Genomic DNA, 21,303 nt, shown 5'->3' on the forward strand with positions numbered 1-21,303 from the left:
TAGGGTAGGTTTTTACCCCGAAAAATTGCATAGTTCCCGCGGGATAGCGATAAACGAATTCTGCGCGGGCGGAGCCGCGGTGCGGGTAGCGGCTAGTTAAGATATACAGGGTGTAACATTCAGAATGGTCAGTATGGGAAAGTCTGAAACTATAAGACATACGAAGATCTGTTGTTAGGAACCATGTCATCGATTTTAGTAACAAGAAAAACTCCATTCAAACATTTTAGTAAAACTTGTACTCGGCTCGGAAATCGAACCCGGACGATTTGCAAAATAACGATGAACATTCTTCATTTCATTATATCACACGTGCACCAGAGGAATCTAATGAACTATTTATTTGTATTCCTTATAAAAATAAATAAAAAAGTTTTTCTTAAAAAGTCAGCTTTAGAGGCTTTATTCCTTCCTATGAGTTATACTAGATGGCATCATTGCAGTTTCTGAAAAGTTAATATATTTGGTTAGTATCAGCTTAATAATTTTAAGAGATTTAATGATTTAATAAAAATTCAAGTTTTCTCAGCTGAATTTCTTCTAATTCTGAATTTTTGCTTTTGTTTATTATGTTGGTAGTTCATTTTGCATTATGCTAGTTGAAATGAAAATAACTATTATATATCTCTAAGTAGTCTGTGTATTATATTACTCTATGGTCGGCAGCTGTCACTACACTACACAGTACACTGACAATTTCGACTGCTTCGTGTAAATTTGTGTGATGAACGAGTTTCAAATCATTTTATTTCCAGAATAAATATGTTGTATATCAATAGATAATGTTTATTTTTGCTGCCTACTTTAATGTTAATGTAATATATTGTGTATAAGTTAGCTAACAGTGTTGTTTTTGATATAATGGAGGATCTCAATTTGACAGAAACCGAAATGAGATATTTCGGTGATTTGTTTTTATGTTGTGACGAGGAATCCAATGGGAAAATACCCATTTTAAAAGCAACGGAACTATTTAGATCATCAAATATATCCAACGACGTCCTCAAACAGGTAATATGTGCGATACTTCAGGCATTTGGGATGATAATAGAATAATTGTGAACGAGGTACTATGCGCACTAATTATATGTTACAGATCATGGATATAAGCGTGGCTCCTAGTAACTCGGCGTCGCTGAATCATATGAACAGGAAACAGTTTTATTCAGCGTTGAAGTTAATAGCAGCTCATCAAACAAATTTGGCATTAAAGCCAGACCTGTTGTCCACGCCTCAGGACCTGCCCCTGCCGAGGTTTACGTGGGCGCTCAACTCTGAAGCCAACGCAGACCTCATACAATTATCTAATTCACCTAAAGAACAACATATCCCCAAGAGAGATAGAAATTTTGGTAATATTGGAGCTTATGAACCTATACGACTTTCATCTAATTTATCTGACAGTGATGTGCCTCAAACTCTGTCTCATGATAACACAGAGGCACTTAGCACAGACTCTGAGATGGAATCTGAAACAATGTCACAGAGGTCTGACTCTCATGGGGTAAGTACTAAAAATTACTCTAACCTTTGGAATGATATGTTATTGTTTCACAAAATCACAAGAAAAATAACACTACTACTACTAACACACAACAAATCTACAAATTATAAACAATGCAGCTTCTGAATGTGGTAAAACTACTCTTTAGTACACTTGATTGCACCCAGTGTGGTAACATGAGATTAGTTGAAATATTTATATCATTTAGGGTTTTGTGATATAATAAATAAGATAAGATGAACTTATTACAATTCATACCTTTTAGCACATTCATCAATTAAAATAGGATGGCATTAGCTTTTATATCTTACATGTAACAAGTAAACCAAAACAAGACTATGACTTTTACCACTTTCAGTACCAACAACCCAATTGGGCTCTCTGTTCGTAGGCAGTTTATGCTACAAAGTGGAAAAATGCTGCTGCTGGATATGAGTGTAGCGCACAGCAATATGTGGTTAATTTTCTTATAGAACTGTATTTTTTAGAAATATTTGTCAGTTTTTGTGGAGGTTATGTTTATAAGTTATTTGCACAGTTGTTGCTCACGTCATTGTTTACAAAACTAGATGGAGTATCAATGTCACTTTTATGTTTACTCATAACGCAACATTACATTACAATTATTATGCCACAGGCTGGATTGTTTAACCCATGAGTGCTCTTGATCGTATCCACTATCTCTTTCTACTCTAATCCTAAAGCATGTGATAGAAACAAGTTGTGAATTATTGTGATTCCGAGTGTGTTAGACAGCCTCAGATTTAAAAACTACAACAATTTAAAAATTAGATAACTTGTTGCTTGCCCCTGTGCTATAGATGTAGCATGCTAACTTTTGTAGCAGTATTGAAGCGTAATTATGTCCCTTTCTAAACATGAAAGGGATAAAAGCTATGTAGTATAGCAGCCTCAAACACTACCATGCTAGGCAAGGCAATTTATGTTTAAAAAATGTTAAATCTGGACAAAGATTTTTAAATGACTCATAAAATGAACATCCGTCTGCATTGTCCATTCAACAACAGTGTCTTGTAATTTATAGATTTATTGTTGTGAAGACCTTGTCTTTGACATGGTTTATCTTTAGCTAGTAATAGGTTTGAAGTAATTTTTTCCTATCGTTGCACCAATAAGCTGTTATGTATTTCTTTTGTTATAATAGGTATTTTACTAACAGTTAAAGTTTTATTAAAATTACTCATCCTTTATTCACCAGAACCATGACATGTGTTATTTACATATAAATAACCTAACTGTAGCTTTGAACTATTCTGTCTAGTAATTCAATTAACATTCTGGGATATTAATAAATTCTAGTAGAAATTCCAAGGAATAAAAAGCCTTTGTGTTATTCCCAAGACTTAGACCTAGAATAGCAAATTTCGCCCAAAATCATCCTCTATTTTAGTATGAAAGAGTACTTAACATAACAACGGTTGAAATGGTAATAAATCTAAGCACCATTTTTGCGAAAAATTTGAAACAGCTCAAACAACAGAGAAAAAGTTCACTGATTCTGAACATACACATAACTCAATTTCTCAAAAAATTTAGCTTAGATGAATTAGACTTTCAATCATCTATACAAACTTTCAAACCTTTCATTATAATAATATGTATTAGTAAGTTCAGTTGTTAAAATGTTTGACTTTCTTTCATAAGATTATTATATGCCAAAAACAAATAACAAAAGAAACTTTCATATTCCGTCAGACAGTTTAAAATCACCAAATGTTCTAACCTAAAATCCTTGTCATTGCTTTCAGCGGAGAGGGAAGACAGGATCACCTTGGAGTACGGCCAGTGAAAGCCCTACACCTACCAACAGTGTAGCTGAGCGGGTACACCCTGTGTGGGAACACAGCGCTACTGGCAGAGGGGTGTGGCCAGTCAACACAGGAGAGGAGCATACCCGGCTACTAGGTAATTTCAATAATCACACATTAATATGCTAGTCACTAGTGAGAAGGTGTGCATTAGATTCAAATCCTGTGTATAAGTATATTGAGTGTTTGGAATATTGTAATTTTTTTTAAAACTGGGGTAAGAATAGGGTACAATGTGAAACCGCAGGAGATACAGGGAAATTGTTAAATACTATGCAGTCTTTTTTGTGAAAAAAAGATTGGCAAAGTAAATTTTTCGGTCTATAAAAATTACTAAAATTCAGATCTTATTAAATGTGCAACTTTTAGGAGAAAAACATTTCAATAGCAGAAGTTGCTAAAAGTGTATAAGATGTTTTTCAGGATATTGTTTTGAAATACTCTAATTAATGTGTAGAGTATGAACATGGCTTTATTACTATGTAAGTAAGTAAACTACTCCCTAGTAAACAAGCCCTCTCATTCTGAGTGGAGGCCTGTGCCCAGCAGTGGGACATATAAGGCTGGGTTGATGATGATGAAGTAAACTACTGTATGGTATTAAATAATCTAAAAATTAATTTAAAACCACTATAACTCTGTAATCAGTAATATTTCTAAACTAAACAATCTAAATCATGTTGTTTTCATTAGTATCCACTCATAATGGAATCGAGTCATGTCCCAGTTTACGTAATTACTGATAGTGCTATCTAATAGTTGACACAGCTTAACTATATCGTGATAAAACAGTGTTGACAAACTTATTTTACTTTCATACATTTTGGAGGATCTCATCAAAATAATATTGATTACACATCATGTCTTCAGTTCCAATTAGCGCTAAATCATTTTTTATTTAACATACATTTATTACAATCACACCAAGACACATCAAGAAGTCAAAAGGCAGAAATGCCAATTTGTCCACTGACACAAGTACAATACTAAAATGATGATTAATGACAGTGTTATTAGACTACTTTGAAAAACACGCTTTAATGTTAACTGCTACATCACCATACTATAGAATCTGCTTTTGGTTGAACTACTTTTGGCCAGAGTATCACACTCTAACTAAGACCACTGTAACAGGGCCAAATATGGCTACATACGTCATTCTGTCTTGGACTTTTGGAGTTCTAGTGCCTACCTGACTGCTCCTTCGTCAGGCCCTGGATGCCATCCTTATTCAAAGTACACCCTAAGACTATTTTAGAGTTCAAGTGTCAAAGTCAAAGTATCTTTATTCAATTTAGGCTATAACAAGCACTTATGAATGTCAAAAAAAAATCTAGCACCGGTTCGGAAAAACCTCCATTGAGAAGAATCCGGCAAGAAACTCAATCCTCCGAATCCTTCCGAATCAATAATCAGATCAGCTTGATGATACTATTATAGTATTCCATTACTGATGGATGATGGACCATCAGAAAAGCATGTTGAAAGATTCCATTACATTTGCATAGTTAACGTCAAGTTAATATACGAGTGTTAAAAACAATACCTCTCCTTGCAGTTGGGTAAAAATAGGTTTGAAATATCAGATGCAGTTTGCAGGTGGTAGGACCTTGTGCAAGGTCCGCCCGGATTGCTACCACCATCTTGCTCGCTAATCCTGCCGTGAAGCAGCAGTGCTTGCACTGTTGTGTTTCGGCGTGGAGAGTAAGACAGCCGGTGAAATAACTGGCACTTGAGGTATCCCATCTTAGGCCTCTAGGTTGGCAACGCATCTGCAATACCCCCGGTGTTGCAGATGTTTATGGGCGGTGGTGATCTCTTACCATCAGGAGACCCACTTGCTCGTTTGCCATCCAGTAAAATAAAAAATAAAAAAAAAAAAAAAAGATTCTATCAAAAGCATGAACAGAAATGAAAAACTCACAATACAGTTGAATCAATAACTGTTTAATAGTACTGATTTAAAATCCGCGCAGCCCAAATCAAATTATCATTTGATAATGTGACGTGGATTTAAATGACGGTGCCGGCTCTAGACCTTGACCAAGGTAGAGCGAGATTGTCTTCGTCGCTGCCGCGGCTCTCAAAAGGCGCCATCATCATTTGAATGTCGGTGCCGGCTCTAGACCTTGACCAAGGTAGAGCGAGATTGTCTTCGTCGCTGCCGCGGCTCTCAAAAGGCGCCATCATCATTTGAATGTCGGTGCCGGCTCTAGACCTTAACCAAGGTAGAGCGAGATTGTCTTCGTCGCTGCCGCGGCTCTCAAAAGGCGCCATCATCATTTGAATGTCGGTGCCGGCTCTAGACCTTGACCAAGGTAGAGCGAGATTGTCTTCGTCGCTGCCGCGGCTCTCAAAAGGCGCCATCATCATTTGAATGTCGGTGCCGGCTCTAGACCTTAACCAAGGTAGAGCGAGATTGTCTTCGTCGCTGCCGCGGCTCTCAAAAGGCGCCATCATCATTTGAATGTCGGTGCCGGCTCTAGACCTTAACCAAGGTAGAGCGAGATTGTCTTCGTCGCTGCCGCGGCTCTCAAAAGGCGCCATCATCATTTGAATGTCGGTGCCGGCTCTAGACCTTAACCAAGGTAGAGCGAGATTGTCTTCGTCGCTGCCGCGGCTCTCAAAAGGCGCCATCATCATTTGAATGTCGGTGCCGGCTCTAGACCTTAACCAAGGTAGAGCGAGATTGTCTTCGTCGCTGCCGCGGCTCTCAAAAGGCGCCATCATCATTTGAATGTCGGTGCCGGCTCTAGACCTTAACCAAGGTAGAGCGAGATTGTCTTCGTCGCTGCCGCGGCTCTCAAAAGGCGCCATCATCATTTGAATGTCGGTGCCGGCTCTAGACCTTAACCAAGGTAGAGCGAGATTGTCTTCGTCGCTGCCGCGGCTCTCAAAAGGCGCCATCATCATTTGAATGTCGGTGCCGGCTCTAGACCTTAACCAAGGTAGAGCGAGATTGTCTTCGTCGCTGCCGCGGCTCTCAAAAGGCGCCATCATCATTTGAATGTCGGTGCCGGCTCTAGACCTTAACCAAGGTAGAGCGAGATTGTCTTCGTCGCTGCCGCGGCTCTCAAAAGGCGCCATCATCATTTGAATGTCGGTGCCGGCTCTAGACCTTGACCAAGGTAGAGTGAGATTGTCTTCGTCGCTGCCGCGGCTCTCAAAAGGCGCCATCATCATTTGAATGTCGGTGCCGGCTCTAGACCTTAACCAAGGTAGAGCGAGATTGTCTTCGTCGCTGCCGCGGCTCTCAAAAGGCGCCATCATCATTTGAATGACGGTGCCGGCTCTAGACCTTGACCAAGGTAGAGCGAGATTGTCTTCGTCGCTGCCGCGGCTCTCAAAAGGCGCCATCATCATTTGAATGACGGTGCCGGCTCTAGACCTTGACCAAGGTAGAGCGAGATTGTCTTCGTCGCTGCCGCGGCTCTCAAAAGGCGCCATCATCATTTGAATGACGGTGCCGGCTCTAGACCTTGACCAAGGTAGAGCGAGATTGTCTTCGTCGCTGCCGCGGCTCTCAAAAGGCGCCATCATCATTTGTATATCGGTACCGGCTCTAGACCTTGACCAAGGTAGAGCGAGATTGTCTTCGTCGCTGCCGCGGCTCTCAAAAGGCGCCATCATCATTTGAATGACGGTGCCGGCTCTAGAACTTGACCAAGGTAGAGCGAGGTTGTCTTCGTCGCTGCCGCGGCTCTCAAAAGGCGCCATCATCATTTGAATGTCGGTGCCGGCTCTAGACCTTGACCAAGGTAGAGCGAGATTGTCTTCGTCGCTGCCGCGGCTCTCAAAAGGCGCCATCATCATTTGTATATCGGTACCGGCTCTAGACCTTGACCAAGGTAGAGCGAGATTGTCTTCGTCGCTGCCGCGGCTCTCAAAAGGCGCCATCATCATTTGAATGACGGTGCCGGCTCTAGACCTTGACCAAGGTAGAGCGAGATTGTCTTCGTCGCTGCCGCGGCTCTCAAAAGGCGCCATCATCATTTGAATGACGGTGCCGGCTCTAGACCTTGACCAAGGTAGAGCGAGATTGTCTTCGTCGCTGCCGCGGCTCTCAAAAGGCGCCATCATCATTTGAATGTCGGTGCCGGCTCTAGACCTTGACCAAGGTAGAGCGAGATTGTCTTCGTCGCTGCCGCGGCTCTCAAAAGGCGCCATCATCATTTGAATGTCGGTGCCGGCTCTAGACCTTGACCAAGGTAGAGCGAGATTGTCTTCGTCGCTGCCGCGGCTCTCAAAAGGCGCCATTATCATAATTTTATTTTGCTGGAAAATGACGCCCCTCGCCATCTGGGTAGAGCACCTAATATTGGACGTTTTTTGCAATACCGGTATTTTTTCGATATCGAAAATTCAAATACCGGTATTTCGGTATTTTTTCGATATTCGTATTATTAAAGTAAAATGAATGAGTTTCCCACTTCCAAAACCTTTCCAGTTCCGACAATCTTAAGTATGAGTCGGTACCTAAGGTTATTTCAAAGATGTCTAAAATTATTTCAAATTACAATGAACAAACACGCGCACCTTTAAAATTAAACTGAAATAATTCGAAATTTTCTCATTTCAAAATTCAACCAGATTGTGTTTTATTTAAAGTTTATTTTCGAACTGTGAATATTTTGAATTGTTTTAGTTTAATTTTAAAGGTAAGTAAAGTATTTTTATACAAATTTCGAGATACTCCGTTTGATGATACACGTTTGTTATTGTCTAAATGAGACGAGATCTATGTGTAACATAGGTATATTATTTTATTCCTGCGAAATTAATATTTCTTTATCCCTAGAAAAAACATTTACATTGCTTTAAAATAACTTATTTATTACTATATTTACTTTAAAAAAAAACAAGTGATCCATTATAACTAAGATAACGCAACTAAGCAATAATAATAAAAATGTGTAAAGGTAGAAACACACTACTAAAACGCGACGCCATGCTACGCTACCTGACGCGTGTTAGTACAATCAATCCCACACATTTACTATGGCCAGGTGCAGATATAAGACACGCCACGGAATGGCACGCGTATTAATGAATTTGTGACTTTTGCGACTTTTGAGAGTGTTGAGACTGTAATACTCTATTTAAACACAAAATAATTGCTATTTCGAGATCAATATCGAAATTATCGAAATACCGGTATTATACAAAGTCAATAACGGTTTTGCCAGTATCGGGATTTTGCTCCGATATTCCGGTTTTTCGGTATTATCGAATACCGGTATTCATGCTCTACCTGGGGCTCTTTTCTTACTCTATCATCATCATGATATCAGCCGTAGGACGCCCACTGTTGGACATAGGCCTCACCCATAGACCTCCAGTTACTTCCGTTCACACACTCACTTGTAGGTATTAGTGTAAAATATAGGTTCTCTCTATAAGTAAATATTCAAATTAACTGTGAATTTAATATTACAAGGTTGCATTTTGCTAACCGCAATATAAGTGCTAATAGTTCAGCCAATAAAACTGTAACATGTGGGACTCATTAAGTCTATGTTCATGCACGCTGGGTTATACTACCAATTAATAAGATTTACCCATAGATTATAATCTATTGCTTTGTTTTGACGAAGCTTTATGACCTATACAGTTCGAGGCACATAGTGGTTTAATTTTATTGTGTGAATTGACCTCCCTTGAATCGAGCTAGTTTAGTTCGCTAATTGCTGTTATTAATTCTGTGTTATGATCAAGTCTCTAATTTGATTACTCAGAAATGATTTGTATGACTTATGGTTCCGCAGCTGTTGGTTCATAAAATAACGATTTATTTGTTGCTAGTCGTTACACGTGGCTTTGCTCGAATAAGCTATTGGTTTTGGCAGTTGAATTTAAATTCCGAAATTTTGGGATTTTACATGCCTTTAGGTTAATCCCGTGAGAATATCGGGATAAAAAGTAGCCTATACGTACATCAACTATTCCCAAGGTCCAGATATTTACCAAATATCTAGATATAGATGTATATACCAAATATCATTCAAATCTGTTCAGGCCTTTTAATATAAAAGAGTAGTAAACAAACGCAACACACACATTCACAAACTTTCGCATTTATAACATCAGTATGATTGTAAGCAATACGGTATTTGACTATTTTGTATATGTTTTATGAATTAAAACTACACAATGCCTGTTATCGAATAGAAAAACAATTTTAAAGCTACCTTTACAAATAACAAAGTTATAAAGGTTTGAAATTCAAGATTAGACAGAGAAAGACATACTGGCATGTGACGTCACACGCCAGTACCGCCATACATTGCTGCTGCTTAGATTTTTCAAAAAAACACTATAAATCCAATTTTCAACCGATTTAAATTTTCTCTTCGCTAAACACTATCTGTATATCTATATTTTCATAATAATATTAAGATATGGCAAAATCAGGAGTTGTCAAATACCGTATTGTTATATTCGTTGATAGTATGAGTCATGGTTATTACATTAGACAGTAACAGTAGGATGTAACGTACACCGCGATTACCTTGGTCTTTCATAATTAATAGACTTTTCGCGAGACCAGCCCGTGTCCTGCCCGTGAGTTGTACCTAAATGATGGTCTTTCCGAAAGCGCTGCTACTAACTTAGTATAAAAAACCGGCGAAGAGCGTATCGAACACGCCCAAGATAGGGTTCCGTAGCCATTCCAAGGGTTCCCCTTTCGACGGTAGGCGGCTCGCGACAAGATTTACGTAATGGTGGCTGCAATCTTTTATTGAAATAAACAGTACATTATGATTGTACCCTGTTTTATACCGTGTGACACAAAAAATGGTGAAAACAATTGTGATTCTAAGCTAAGTATGCTAGACACTAAGGCCTCTGGGTGTTACCTTATAGCAGCGGTTCTTAACCTGTTAGTCAGGAGGGACCATTTGACAAAATTTCTGTCTTGCCATGGACCACCAACTGTTTGAAGGTAATATACGGTAAAAGTAAAATTATAAATGAATGAACGGTTGCGACCGCTACTTTACTGGCGCGTGGTTTTGCCAATTCGTTGTTGATGGCTTCGCGGACCACTTCGAGTTCTTGCAGGAACCACCAGTGGTCCGCGGACCACCGGTTAAGAACCACTGCCTTATAGGATTTCGCAAACATGCTTGCTACTATGTCTATAGCCATCTTTACATATGCAGGTACAGAAGAAGAGTCATCGGACCGGCACTCGTCGGAAGAAGACGGCGAGACGGAAGGCGAGGGCGAGGGCTCAGGCGCGGAGGGGGCGTGGGCGATCAGCGATGCGCAGGCGCAGCACTACGCGGCCCAGTTCGCGCAGCTGCGGCCCGACCGGGGGTTGCTGTCCGGTCACACCGCCAGGTAACTAGCAATATCTTTTTAACCCCCGACGCAAAAAGGGATGCTATAAGTTTGACCGCTGTGTGTGTCTGTCTGTGGCACCGTAGCTCTTAAACGGTTTTTTTTTATTTGAAATCCGGTTTTCTAGCGATGGTTCTTAGGCATGTTCATGTTTCATCAACAAAATCGGTTTAGCCGTTTTTGAGATTATCCAACTTTTTGTTGGTTAGGTTATTAATCCGCGGCGCAAAAAGAGGGGTGTTAATTTAACGCCCATGACTGTCTGTCTGTAGGGTCGTAGCTCTCAAACAGATAGACCGATTTCGATACGGTTTGTTTACGTGAAGGCGATATTACTTGCAGAGGTTTTTCCGAACCGGTGGTAGATTTTTTTTGACATTCATAAGTGCTTGTTATAGCCTAAATTGAATAAAGATATTTTGACTTTTGACTTTGATACAACTTATTATTCTTGAAATATTTTCAATTTTCGTTGTGCGAGGCTTCCAGCTGACGCGGGGGCCTAAGGCAGTTGCTGACATTACCTTATGGTTAATCCAGCCAAGCGACTACAAACTACCCTAAACATTTACAACTACTATACCTAGTGCCATCCACAAAGACGCGTGATTTTGTCAAAATTAGCCATTAATGACATTTTAATTAGAACCACGGCACGCGTCATCGTGAATGACTTCTACCTATACTTTTATAATTATGACGTTTACTGACATGTCTATTTATATTTCCAGACTGTTCTTCGAAAAATCCCGACTATCAATGGCGGACCTCCGCAAGATATGGCAGCTGGCCGACTTAAACAAGGACGGGATGCTGTCTCTAGATGAGTTCAGCATCGCTATGCATCTGATAGTGCTGCGGCGGAGCGGAGCGCCCGTGCCGCGGGCGCTCCCGGCCGCGCTCGCCCGCGCCGCCCCGCCCACCGAACTGAGAGACCTCGCCGCCGACATGTTCGGTTCCGGAACCTCCGCCGATTTCAACTTCGCGCCCAAACCCGACCCCGACCCTTACGAACCGAAACCGAAAACCGAGGAACGCCAACCCTCGCTTTCCCCCCCCGAAAGCCGACGCGCAACTCAACAATAAGGAGTGGACCAAGTTTGTCGATTCTCCGACTTCGAGCGTCTCTAGCCCGGGGCCTAAGCCGGTTAACTTCGATTTTCATAAGTCAGCGCTGGAGCGAGATCCGAAGATTTTTCATCCGGTGGCGTTACGGGTGACGCCGGACGCGGCGGCCGACGGCGAGCGGCGGTCGCCGCGGCGAGACGACTTCGCGCACGCGTTCGAGCCGCCCAGCCCCAAGCGCGCCGAGCCCAACGGCCCGCAGGAGATCAAGTCCATCCAGCGGCCGCAGCCCAAGAAGCCCCCGAAAAACGCCGGCGCGCTGCCGCCGCCGCCCGCGCGCGACCACGAAGACGCGCCCGCCGCTGCGCCGCGAAAAGGTACGCAATCAAACTCGCCTGCAAATGTTTTGTGAAAGAAAATTATACAGGGTGTCATTGACCATGGGACCTTAATTCAAGGTTCGCGTCTACTCGCATAACTAAGCTACTTTTGTTTTGAATTTACATCATTTATTGATCCTCAAAGTTTAATCGTTACATCAGTGTATCATACATGGCGGTTTTATTGCTGTCTCTTGGTACTGGGCATTCAAATATTTTTCGTCATTTATTTGACATCCATTATTTGTGGCGTGAAAATTCATTAGGGGGTTTCAACCGCCTTATTTTTCTGGTCACATTATTTTCGAATTGGTTTGTAGATTTTGGTGTAGTTTGGATTATTTGTTAGAGTTCCTGTATTTCTACCTTAAAAATTGTATCAGAATCTTCGGCCATTTTTACAGAAAAGTGTCCATAAACGCAACTCGGAGTGTACAAAACCTTGTACAATGGGAATAGAGTTGTTATGACGCCACGCGATCGCTGTATTTTGCAACTGTACTTCAAAAAATAATAATTATAATTCTATTGTCAGACGAGGCGCCGGCGACGATTCTGCCGCGGAAGGACGCGCCGCCGCCGCCGCCGCCGCGGCCGCTGCGGCAGCACGCGCGCTCCTCGTCGCTTGACCTCAACCGGTTCAAGGGTGCGCCGGCGCCGCCGCCGCAGCCCCCGCCGCGCATGTCCCCGCCCGGGGACGCGCCGCGCCGCCTCACCAACCAGCGCAGCGAGCCCGAGCCGGCCTTCGCGCCGCGCGACATCGACCCCGACGGCTTCCCTTACACGAGAGACGACGCTCCGAAGATGCACGGTGCGTTCGAGGTTTACAGGAAACCCTCGCGGGAGGGCTCGGCGGGTGAGGAGCCGACGGTGCGCGCTTTGCAGGAACAAAACGCTGTGTTGCACCGCGTGTGTCGCGCGCTTGTGGCGGAGTTGGCCGATGTGGCGCGGGAAAGAGAACAGCTGCGCGCGCGCCTGTTGCCGCGCGACGCGTCCGTCTAGCCGTCTCGGACTCCCCACTTGCACTGCACGCGACCGTTCGGGGTACCATTGCAAACTGAATCTAACCACGTGTACTACTCGAAAGGAAATAAACGCGCCTTGAGTTCCATCGGTAAAATTAAAGTAAAAATACGTTTATGTTTTTCTTTGAATACATTTAATGCAGCGAAAAGTATTTGTGTTGCATAGCATCGTAACTTATCCTAACTAAAATTATAATAGCGAAAATGAGTATGTTTGTTACGCTTTTACAATTAAACCGTTGAACTGATTCAGATATAATTTAATTTGGTATGGATTATAGTTTCAGACTCTGAAAAGGACATAGCTTAGTTTTTATTGCGGAATATTGCAGTTTCCACGTAAAAGCGATAAACAAATTCTTCGCAGACGAAGTCGCGGGTAACAGTTAGTTGTTTGACGAAACCCTGTTTTTGTCAAGGAAGGAATGCTGGAAATAAAATAATCTGTATGGACCTAGAATTCTTAAACGACGTTACTTTAGAGCCGATCTACCTAAAACATTAGTCATTCTTAATCTATGGATCTAGCCGCAGTATCTTAGGTATACCATGTCCAAAGTAAAAGTGTCATTTTCGATCGCTGCCTAAGTGACTAAATAAGAAACAAACAAGCTGAGATATGTGGTGCATAGGAGAAATTTGTGTCTGTACTCCTGTCCAGTGGTTGTGTAGGGGTACAGCACGCAGCACGGAATGCTGAGGACCTAGGTTCGATTCCCAGCGCTGGTCTCTTTTTCTGTTTTTTCTGTGCATCCATGTCTCAGTTTGTATTTTCGATATGGATTTCACGGGATGACCGTAAAAGTAACAAATTTGGGGTTGAAATTAAAACAATACAAAAAAAGACTCCAAAAAACAATCTTAATACAGAGGAATGAGATTTAAATTCTACATTATAAATGTACGAGCGTCCACTTTTAATGTTTCAAAATGATTATTTTGAACATTTATTTGTATAATGCACCTGCTCGATTGCGAGCTGACAGAGTGGCGGCGGAAAGGGAGTCCTTTGCCCAGCACTGGGACATAATACAGGCTACATAACATTTTTTTTTACAATAAACTAAACTTACAAATTGCTTGTTTTTCACTGGATTGCCAAATAACAGGTTGTTATATTTTAACAGAAATGAATAAGGTCTGACCGAACGATCGCGTCTGGTGCGGTGGTATTGTATTGTTTTTGGTATTCCCTGTATATGTTATTGCTGTACTCGTTCTATCGTATTATTTGACGTATGTAATCTCATGATGAAAATATGAATATTTTTGCATATTTTATACTTACTATCAAGTCATCTCTTGTATCGATCGATAATATCGAACATCGGTCATTTTAACCTCAAAGGGTCAATCTCAATACAAAGTTTTATATTAAATATTTTATCTCGCTTAGGTTGCTAAAAATACCTATTGGCTTAAAATTCTCAATATATGGGCATTCTTGGCTAACTTATCTAAAAAAAAAAAATTCCATGTCGTGTTTATTGTTTAATTGTGAGATTACCTTTGAATCAAGTTCAAATGTTAGATTTTATTTACATAAAATCGAGAACTCATTAGTTTGGGCGTGTATGTAGCTTTAAGAGGCTATTGTATATTGTGAATCACGCAGCGTTAACTCATCTTTCCATTTATAAATAAGTATCATTGCATAGTCAAAAAACTAAAGTCAGAATCTTATTTAATGCTTATTGTGTCCAGTGGTATGTAATAGCATTTTTAGTACTAAATTATCACGTTCTTTGAAAAGTCTTGCTTCTCTCTGTAAATGACTGGTATATTGCACTGTTTTAACACATTTAATAATTCAAAATAATGAGCCAAAATATGAAAACAGGCGTTAACAAATAAAAAAGTTATTCTGAAACATTCACCTTTCCAACGCAATATTGTGGATAGCGGACTGTAATTTTTTTTATTAACGGTACCAAATGATTACAAAAACAAACGATCACTAAAAAGTCGTAAATGCAACGTGCTACTTTGTGTCAATGTTTCTTTGTGAATGCGAAAGGAGTCTGCAAAGTAGACACAATTGTATGCAAAATTGTTAGTTCCGTTTTAATTTGTGTGATTTTCATCTTCTCACTACACGTTATTTTTCATATGTCCGGTCTATATAGCTTAATATTTATAGCTCACAAGCAGTCAGACTGTCTATTCATTTATATTTAAGTATTTTTAATCAGCGCTTGTTGTGCTCCAATTGTTTGTAACGTGTAAGAAATGCACGGTTATTATAATAATTGAATGCTATTGCTAAGTTAATCCTGCCAGCATGAAAGCAATGTGTTAACTTTTTACTCATTAATAAGACAATGCAAGAACCGAACTAAGTAGCGACAGTGCCAAATTTAAATCACACGTCGCATCGTTTTATCTTACGTGGTTGTGCAGCAGTTATTGTTATAATTCGTTCCTTCCGAGCATAGCTTTACATTTCGCGTTACTCATTTAGTGACTGGTGCCAGTAACTGACACTTTATAAAATGTGAATTGTCAAAAATGTTAGCATTTATGTTAGTTCGGTTACACTTAAATGTAAGTGGCTTAACAAGAGTGGCAAGATGATCGCTTAAGTATAAACTTCAGCAAAATGATTCGCTATGTTAAAGTAATCGATTAGCGTTAGTATTGCTTGTATGTATTGCATTCCTTTTTGTATATCTTACTCTAATTTTTTTATCGTTATTGTATAAAGAATCCATCAGGCAGAGGGCGTTGTTGTTAAAATGTGAATGTTGTATAATATGCATTAGTATAGGGGATGTAAAAAGGAAGCTATCGAAGGTAATGTTAGGAGGCAGGAGCAGGCCATCGGCCGGCGGGACTGGGCCGGGTCCGAGACGTTGTTATAAACAAAGTATAAGTATATTACAATTTTAGCTTAGTGTACAATTTTATTAAATTTGTGTGAAAACGATGTGTATCATAAGATTACTCTAAAAGTATTTATCGTTTATTAGTCAATATTTTCGCGGAGCGCGAGCGCCGCGTCACGGTGTAAATATGATTTCTCGTTCCGCATTTACCTCCTCAAAGTATCTGAAGCTTGATATCCCCACTGAACTACATTTCGGTCCAATTTTGAAGTACTGTTCACCATTATATTTACCTATTTATATGTTTCTTAAAGTTTATACAGTAATGCTTAAATATTATTGTAGTAAAATATGTACAATAAATTTATTTCAAAATTTTATTGGCGTTTCTGTAAACACAAGCATATAAATAGCCGCCTCGATGCAACGAGACGTTATCCGTTATCAGTCACCTTTATCAGAAAAATCGATATATCTATATCGGCAAGGTAAATCGGGGCATACGCACCGCTGCCGGCGGCGAGCGGTGACCTGATAACACACAGTGATAGCGCGCGACAGGCCGTCCTCGCGCTGCTCGTTCGGGGACTTCGCCGCGGAGTCCCTGTTCCTTCAGCTTGTCCCCTTTGCTCCCCGCCGCCGCGCGATCCCGCATCGCATACCTGCGGCTGCGGGACTTCTCGGCGTCCCGCGCCCCGCCCGCGGCCCGCGCAGTAAACACGCCGCGCCGCACTCCGCCGAGAGACGCGGCCCGCGACGCGCGCGTTCGTGTACCCGCGATAAGCTGCGCCCGCGCGTAAACATTTCCGATTACAATGAAATCTGTCATCTGATCCGAACCGACTACTAAGATGAAGTGTCTCGCCGCGATCTTGCTGTCAGTGACTCTCGCGACCGGCGCCGCCGCCGAGGCGTCCGTGCGGACCTGTGAGCCGATCAAAGTGGCGATGTGCAAGAACATAGGGTACAACCAGACCGGCATGCCCAACCTGGCGCGGCACACGCTGCAGGCGGACGCCGACGTGACGCTGCAGACGTTCAGCCCGCTGGTGCAGTACGGCTGCTCGTCGCAGCTGCACCTGTTCCTGTGCGCCGTGTACGTGCCCATGTGCACGGACAAGGTGGCGCTGCCCATCGGGCCGTGCCGCGGGCTGTGCGAGAGCGTGTACGCGCGCTGCTACCCGGTGCTGCGCGGCTTCGGCTTCCCGTGGCCCGCCGAGCTGGACTGCTCGCTGTTCCCCGCCGAGAACAACCACGAACACATGTGCATGGAGGGCCCGGGCGAGCGCGCGCCGCCGGCGGGCGGCTCGCTGCCGGAGGGCGGGGGCGGGGGCGGGCGCGGCGCGTGCCGCCGGCTGGCGCGGCCCGGCAGCTGGGTGTGGCTGCGCGGGCCGGCCCGCTGCGCGCAGTTCTGTGACGCGGAGGTGCTGTGGGAGGCGGGCGAGCGGCGCGCGGCCGAGGTGTGGCTGGCGACGTGGGCGGCGCTGAGCTTCTTGTGCACGCTGGCGGCGGCGGGCGCGCAGCTGGCGGGCGGGGCGCGCGGCGGCGCGGCCGAGCGCGCGCTGGTGCTGGTGGCGCTGTGCCGCTGCGCCGCCGCCGCCGGCTGGGGCGTGCGCGCCGCCGCCGGCCGCGCCGCCGCCGGCTGCGCCAAGGACTCCACCTCGCCCACGAGGATGCTGCTCGCGCACGACGGACTCGCCAACCCCAACTGCGCTGTCGTATTTCTGCTGCTCTACTACTTCGGCCTGGCTGCTTCTGTTTGGTAAGCCTTCTCGCTTTTATCTATCGATTTTGAGTAGGTACCTACATACGTATGTAAACCTCAAAACAGACCGTTGTTCAGAGAACATCAAGTCTGACGTACCTGCCTAAACAAAAATCAAGTTTGAAAAATCGACAACCCTACGCTTTTATGTCAAGTTTCGAACTTACTCCAATAGGTGCAGGTGACATCGTAAAGACGATTTGCTGCGGACAAAAACTGTCCATTCGCAAAAAAATTGCAGTTCAGAACAGCTAATTCCTGCGTGTCCCGACACAATAGGATTTCGGACCATGAGATGGCACCTCCTCGGTGCCTGGCCATTGTCGCGCGGGGCTCGGCTCGGGTCCCCGCTGTCCCAACTTTTATCACCGATCAATTATGTTTTGTCACTTGTCGTCTAAGCTATTGGCGCGTAAGCTGTATATAAATAAACACAATAGCTTGTGCTTGCTTTTGAGCGAATATAAATTTCTCTTGTTGGTACCGTGTTTCCGACGAAAAATCTAAAAAGGGTTAGGAACCTATCTTAAATAATAGATTCATACTTTCTCAAGTGTTTATAGGTATCACTTTGACTACATCTTCATCTTATAGGTATTTATGATTTATCTTCCTTTCTTACTTTATGTTATGTTTATTACATATGTAGATAAGGTACTGTTTGGCTGCAGTTACAATTGAAACTTTCTGTAAAAGCTGCCTCTTTAAAAATTTCAGCGCGTAAGTAAAGATAATTGTTATTGGAAGCCGAAGCTAAGCAGTTCATAATTACATAACGGTGCATAATGACAATACCTACACGTCATTGTTTAAAGTCGCGAGGCTAACACAATGTAATATTTGAAAATGAATAGGCAACGTAGTTTAGTGGACTGATCTCGCTACCGGACCGACAGCTCAGCTCGCATTGTTTGCTCGGTAATAAGTCATGCTTTCAAACGGTTAAGAACAAACGCACTGGTATTTGTCTCGTTGTCCTACGGAGCCGGGTTTGAACATACATTATTTATATAAGAACCGTTTTACACTTTGTTCGTTAACTATCTCACATTTCTCTTGACATTACGAGACAGGGAATGCGTCGCGTCCGTTGTACTGTGCACAGCCTGCTGTATAGTTTTCATCGGTATGTTAATGTAAGGAACATCTGAATAAATCAAACTCGTTCGTCGAAAAGCACTTTTTCTGTTTCCTAAAAACAAGATCGGACCGTAAAGTAAAACGAATTGGGAAATAAAATAAACGAGGTTCAATAAATCACGCGCTAGGCGACTGCGCCCGCGCCGGTCCGTTGTGGGATGCGATCATTCGTTTACCACCTAACACTCATGTGCTACATACATTACGCTGCCTATATATGTGTAGTAAGTATGTGGATAACACGTGATACATATCATTTTACGAATGATGATTGATGTTGATCTAATCCAACTAATATAAACCTTACAAATCTTGGTTCTTAATCGTAGGAAGCTAGTATAGGTAGGTAAGGTACTTAAAATTTTATTGTGTTTGTCTTCCGAGGAATGCACTAAAAATAGAAAGAAGGATAAACCCGGCTTTAACGCTTTATTGGCACAGTCTTAAAAATCCCAATCCATAAAGTTTAGCACTCTGTAGATGCATACAAAAATAGAACACGTAAGAAAGACTTGGAAAAAGCGAAATCCTCGGTTCATGCGTTGAGAATAATAGTAATACGCCTTATGTGTGGGACTATAAAACTCAGAATGGGATGTCGCAATAAGAACATATAAGGTGGCTTGTAAATCTGATACTGATACCCAAGCTGCCAAGTGGTTTGTCGTAAAAACTTACTTTTCAACATGTGCACATAAATTGGTATTGTTTAAAATTCATTTAAGCTGCACCTTTTTTGGTGATCTTGTTGCATCAGAGAGAAATAAGAATGCAATGCCTCTTAACATCATTCCATAACTAGGTAGGTATTATTCCACAACTAGGTAGGTACTATGTTATTGAACTGACTCTCATCTTCACTTACTATATTCGTAATAATTCTCCTTAATAAAAACGTGTTGTTTTTAGGGAGAATTATTACTAATTTTGCCTCTATTCTTATGTACCTTACCTACCACAATCACAAATACATGCAGAATTAAGACTCGCAACAAAAACCCTACCTATCTGTATCTGTCCTGTCCTCTCACAGATGCCTTTGCCATTCCAGAAAGTCACACCATTCCACTTTGCCGGGCTCGGAACGATCGCGCTAAATGAGACATTTTTGGAATCATGACGTGTTTTAAAAAATTACAGCGCCTTTTCTTATTCACTAATTTTTTTCTGTAACCTTTTGGTTTTTCCTTTTTATACAATAAAGAGTACCTATAAACAAACAAACAAACAATATAGTTGCGCAGTATTATAAAAGTTAGTTCTTATTTCTGTTAGATTTAGGTGTGCGTTGTCATGAAAACTCTGTTCGAAGATTGTCTTTTTGGCAATTCAGCACATGCGATCACTTTTATATTTTCTTTCTTCTTCTAATATATAGAATTCTCGTGTCACAGTGTTTGTATCAAAACTCTCTCCGAAACGGCTTGACCGATTTTATGTTTTTTTTTTGTGTCTATTCGGTAGATCTGAGAATAGGACGTAAACTATTTTTCATACTTCTACGCGAACGGAGTCGCGGGCAACAGCTAGTTTTAATATATAATACTTACTTTCAAATTATTCAACAGATGGCTGAAAAACTGTAAGTAGGTATACTTAGTAGTAACGTTATTTGTTGTCCCTACAAACAGGAATTAATAAAAATGTCAAGTGAGCTCATAGGATGTCAAGAGCTCTAAATGGGTTTGAACGCAGTTCTTGAGCTATTGTGAGCTACTTCCACCCTTCAACTTACGTGCACTTGGGGACAATTGTGTCTGACATTCTCTACAAAGTGCTTCATTTAAATACCCTCGGACTACTCGATTAATTGACATCCATTTCTTTAAAGACCGTAAGTGTAGGGCCACTGGTTTGGTAAATCGATTTCCCAACCTTAGTTATTTGGCTATCTACTCAGTATTATTTACACTCTAATCAGACTCAAATTAAAGTAGTTACCTATGTATATCTGTATGTGTGTATATAATATGTAACTATACATATAACTTTAAAGATTAGATCTTAATTAGAGATTCTATCAGCGGTTTTCGGTAGCGTTGTAATTAAAAGAATTCTGTGATTAACAACTGGTTCTTATTAAGTAGCCTTATTTAATTTTGCATCGATCAGCTTCGTGATTATTTTTAGGGTGATTAAATGGCGAGTGTTGCCAGCCTTAAATTTATCAACGAGGCCTTGCCAGCACCCAATTAATAGTGCGTCCGTGCGTCGCCTCCTTGCGTCCGAGGCGAACACCGCGGAACGATGTAAACGGATCGTTGTAAACGGACTTTATGGCGGACATTATTAATTTCTTAGAAAGCCAGAATTTTGTTTCAAAACCGACTCGTTATGATAATTTTACTTAGATTTATGTGATAGCGGCGTTCTTTTATGGCGATGATGGCTCTCGGTTTGATATATGGTATCGATAACTATTATGT

The 21,303-nt window shown here is 41.9% G+C and overlaps 2 protein-coding genes across 2 annotated transcripts in view; both read left to right on the forward strand.

Annotated features, from left to right (window-relative positions):
- Positions 1-669: 669 nt before the first annotated feature.
- On the forward strand, positions 670-16,350 carry Reps (RALBP1 associated Eps domain containing). Its single transcript, XM_074105853.1, is given in 7 exon segments — positions 670-1,011; positions 1,097-1,504; positions 3,274-3,430; positions 10,497-10,677; positions 11,409-11,730; positions 11,732-12,119; positions 12,658-16,350. Coding segments are annotated over 7 exon segments (2,073 nt in total). The 5' UTR covers positions 670-861; the 3' UTR covers positions 13,125-16,350.
- Positions 16,351-16,488: 138 nt separating this feature from the next.
- The window catches only part of LOC141441176 (frizzled-4-like), a 59,274-nt gene continuing 54,459 nt past the window's right edge, over positions 16,489-21,303 (forward strand). Inside the window, exon 1 of the mRNA XM_074105854.1 lies at positions 16,489-17,734. Within this exon, the coding sequence (XP_073961955.1) occupies positions 16,824-17,734 (911 nt within the window). The 5' untranslated portion in view covers positions 16,489-16,823. The remainder of the gene's footprint in view (positions 17,735-21,303) is intronic.

This window comes from Choristoneura fumiferana, chromosome 23, assembly GCF_025370935.1.
Source record: "Choristoneura fumiferana chromosome 23, NRCan_CFum_1, whole genome shotgun sequence".
Taxonomy (NCBI): Eukaryota; Metazoa; Arthropoda; class Insecta; order Lepidoptera; family Tortricidae; genus Choristoneura; species Choristoneura fumiferana.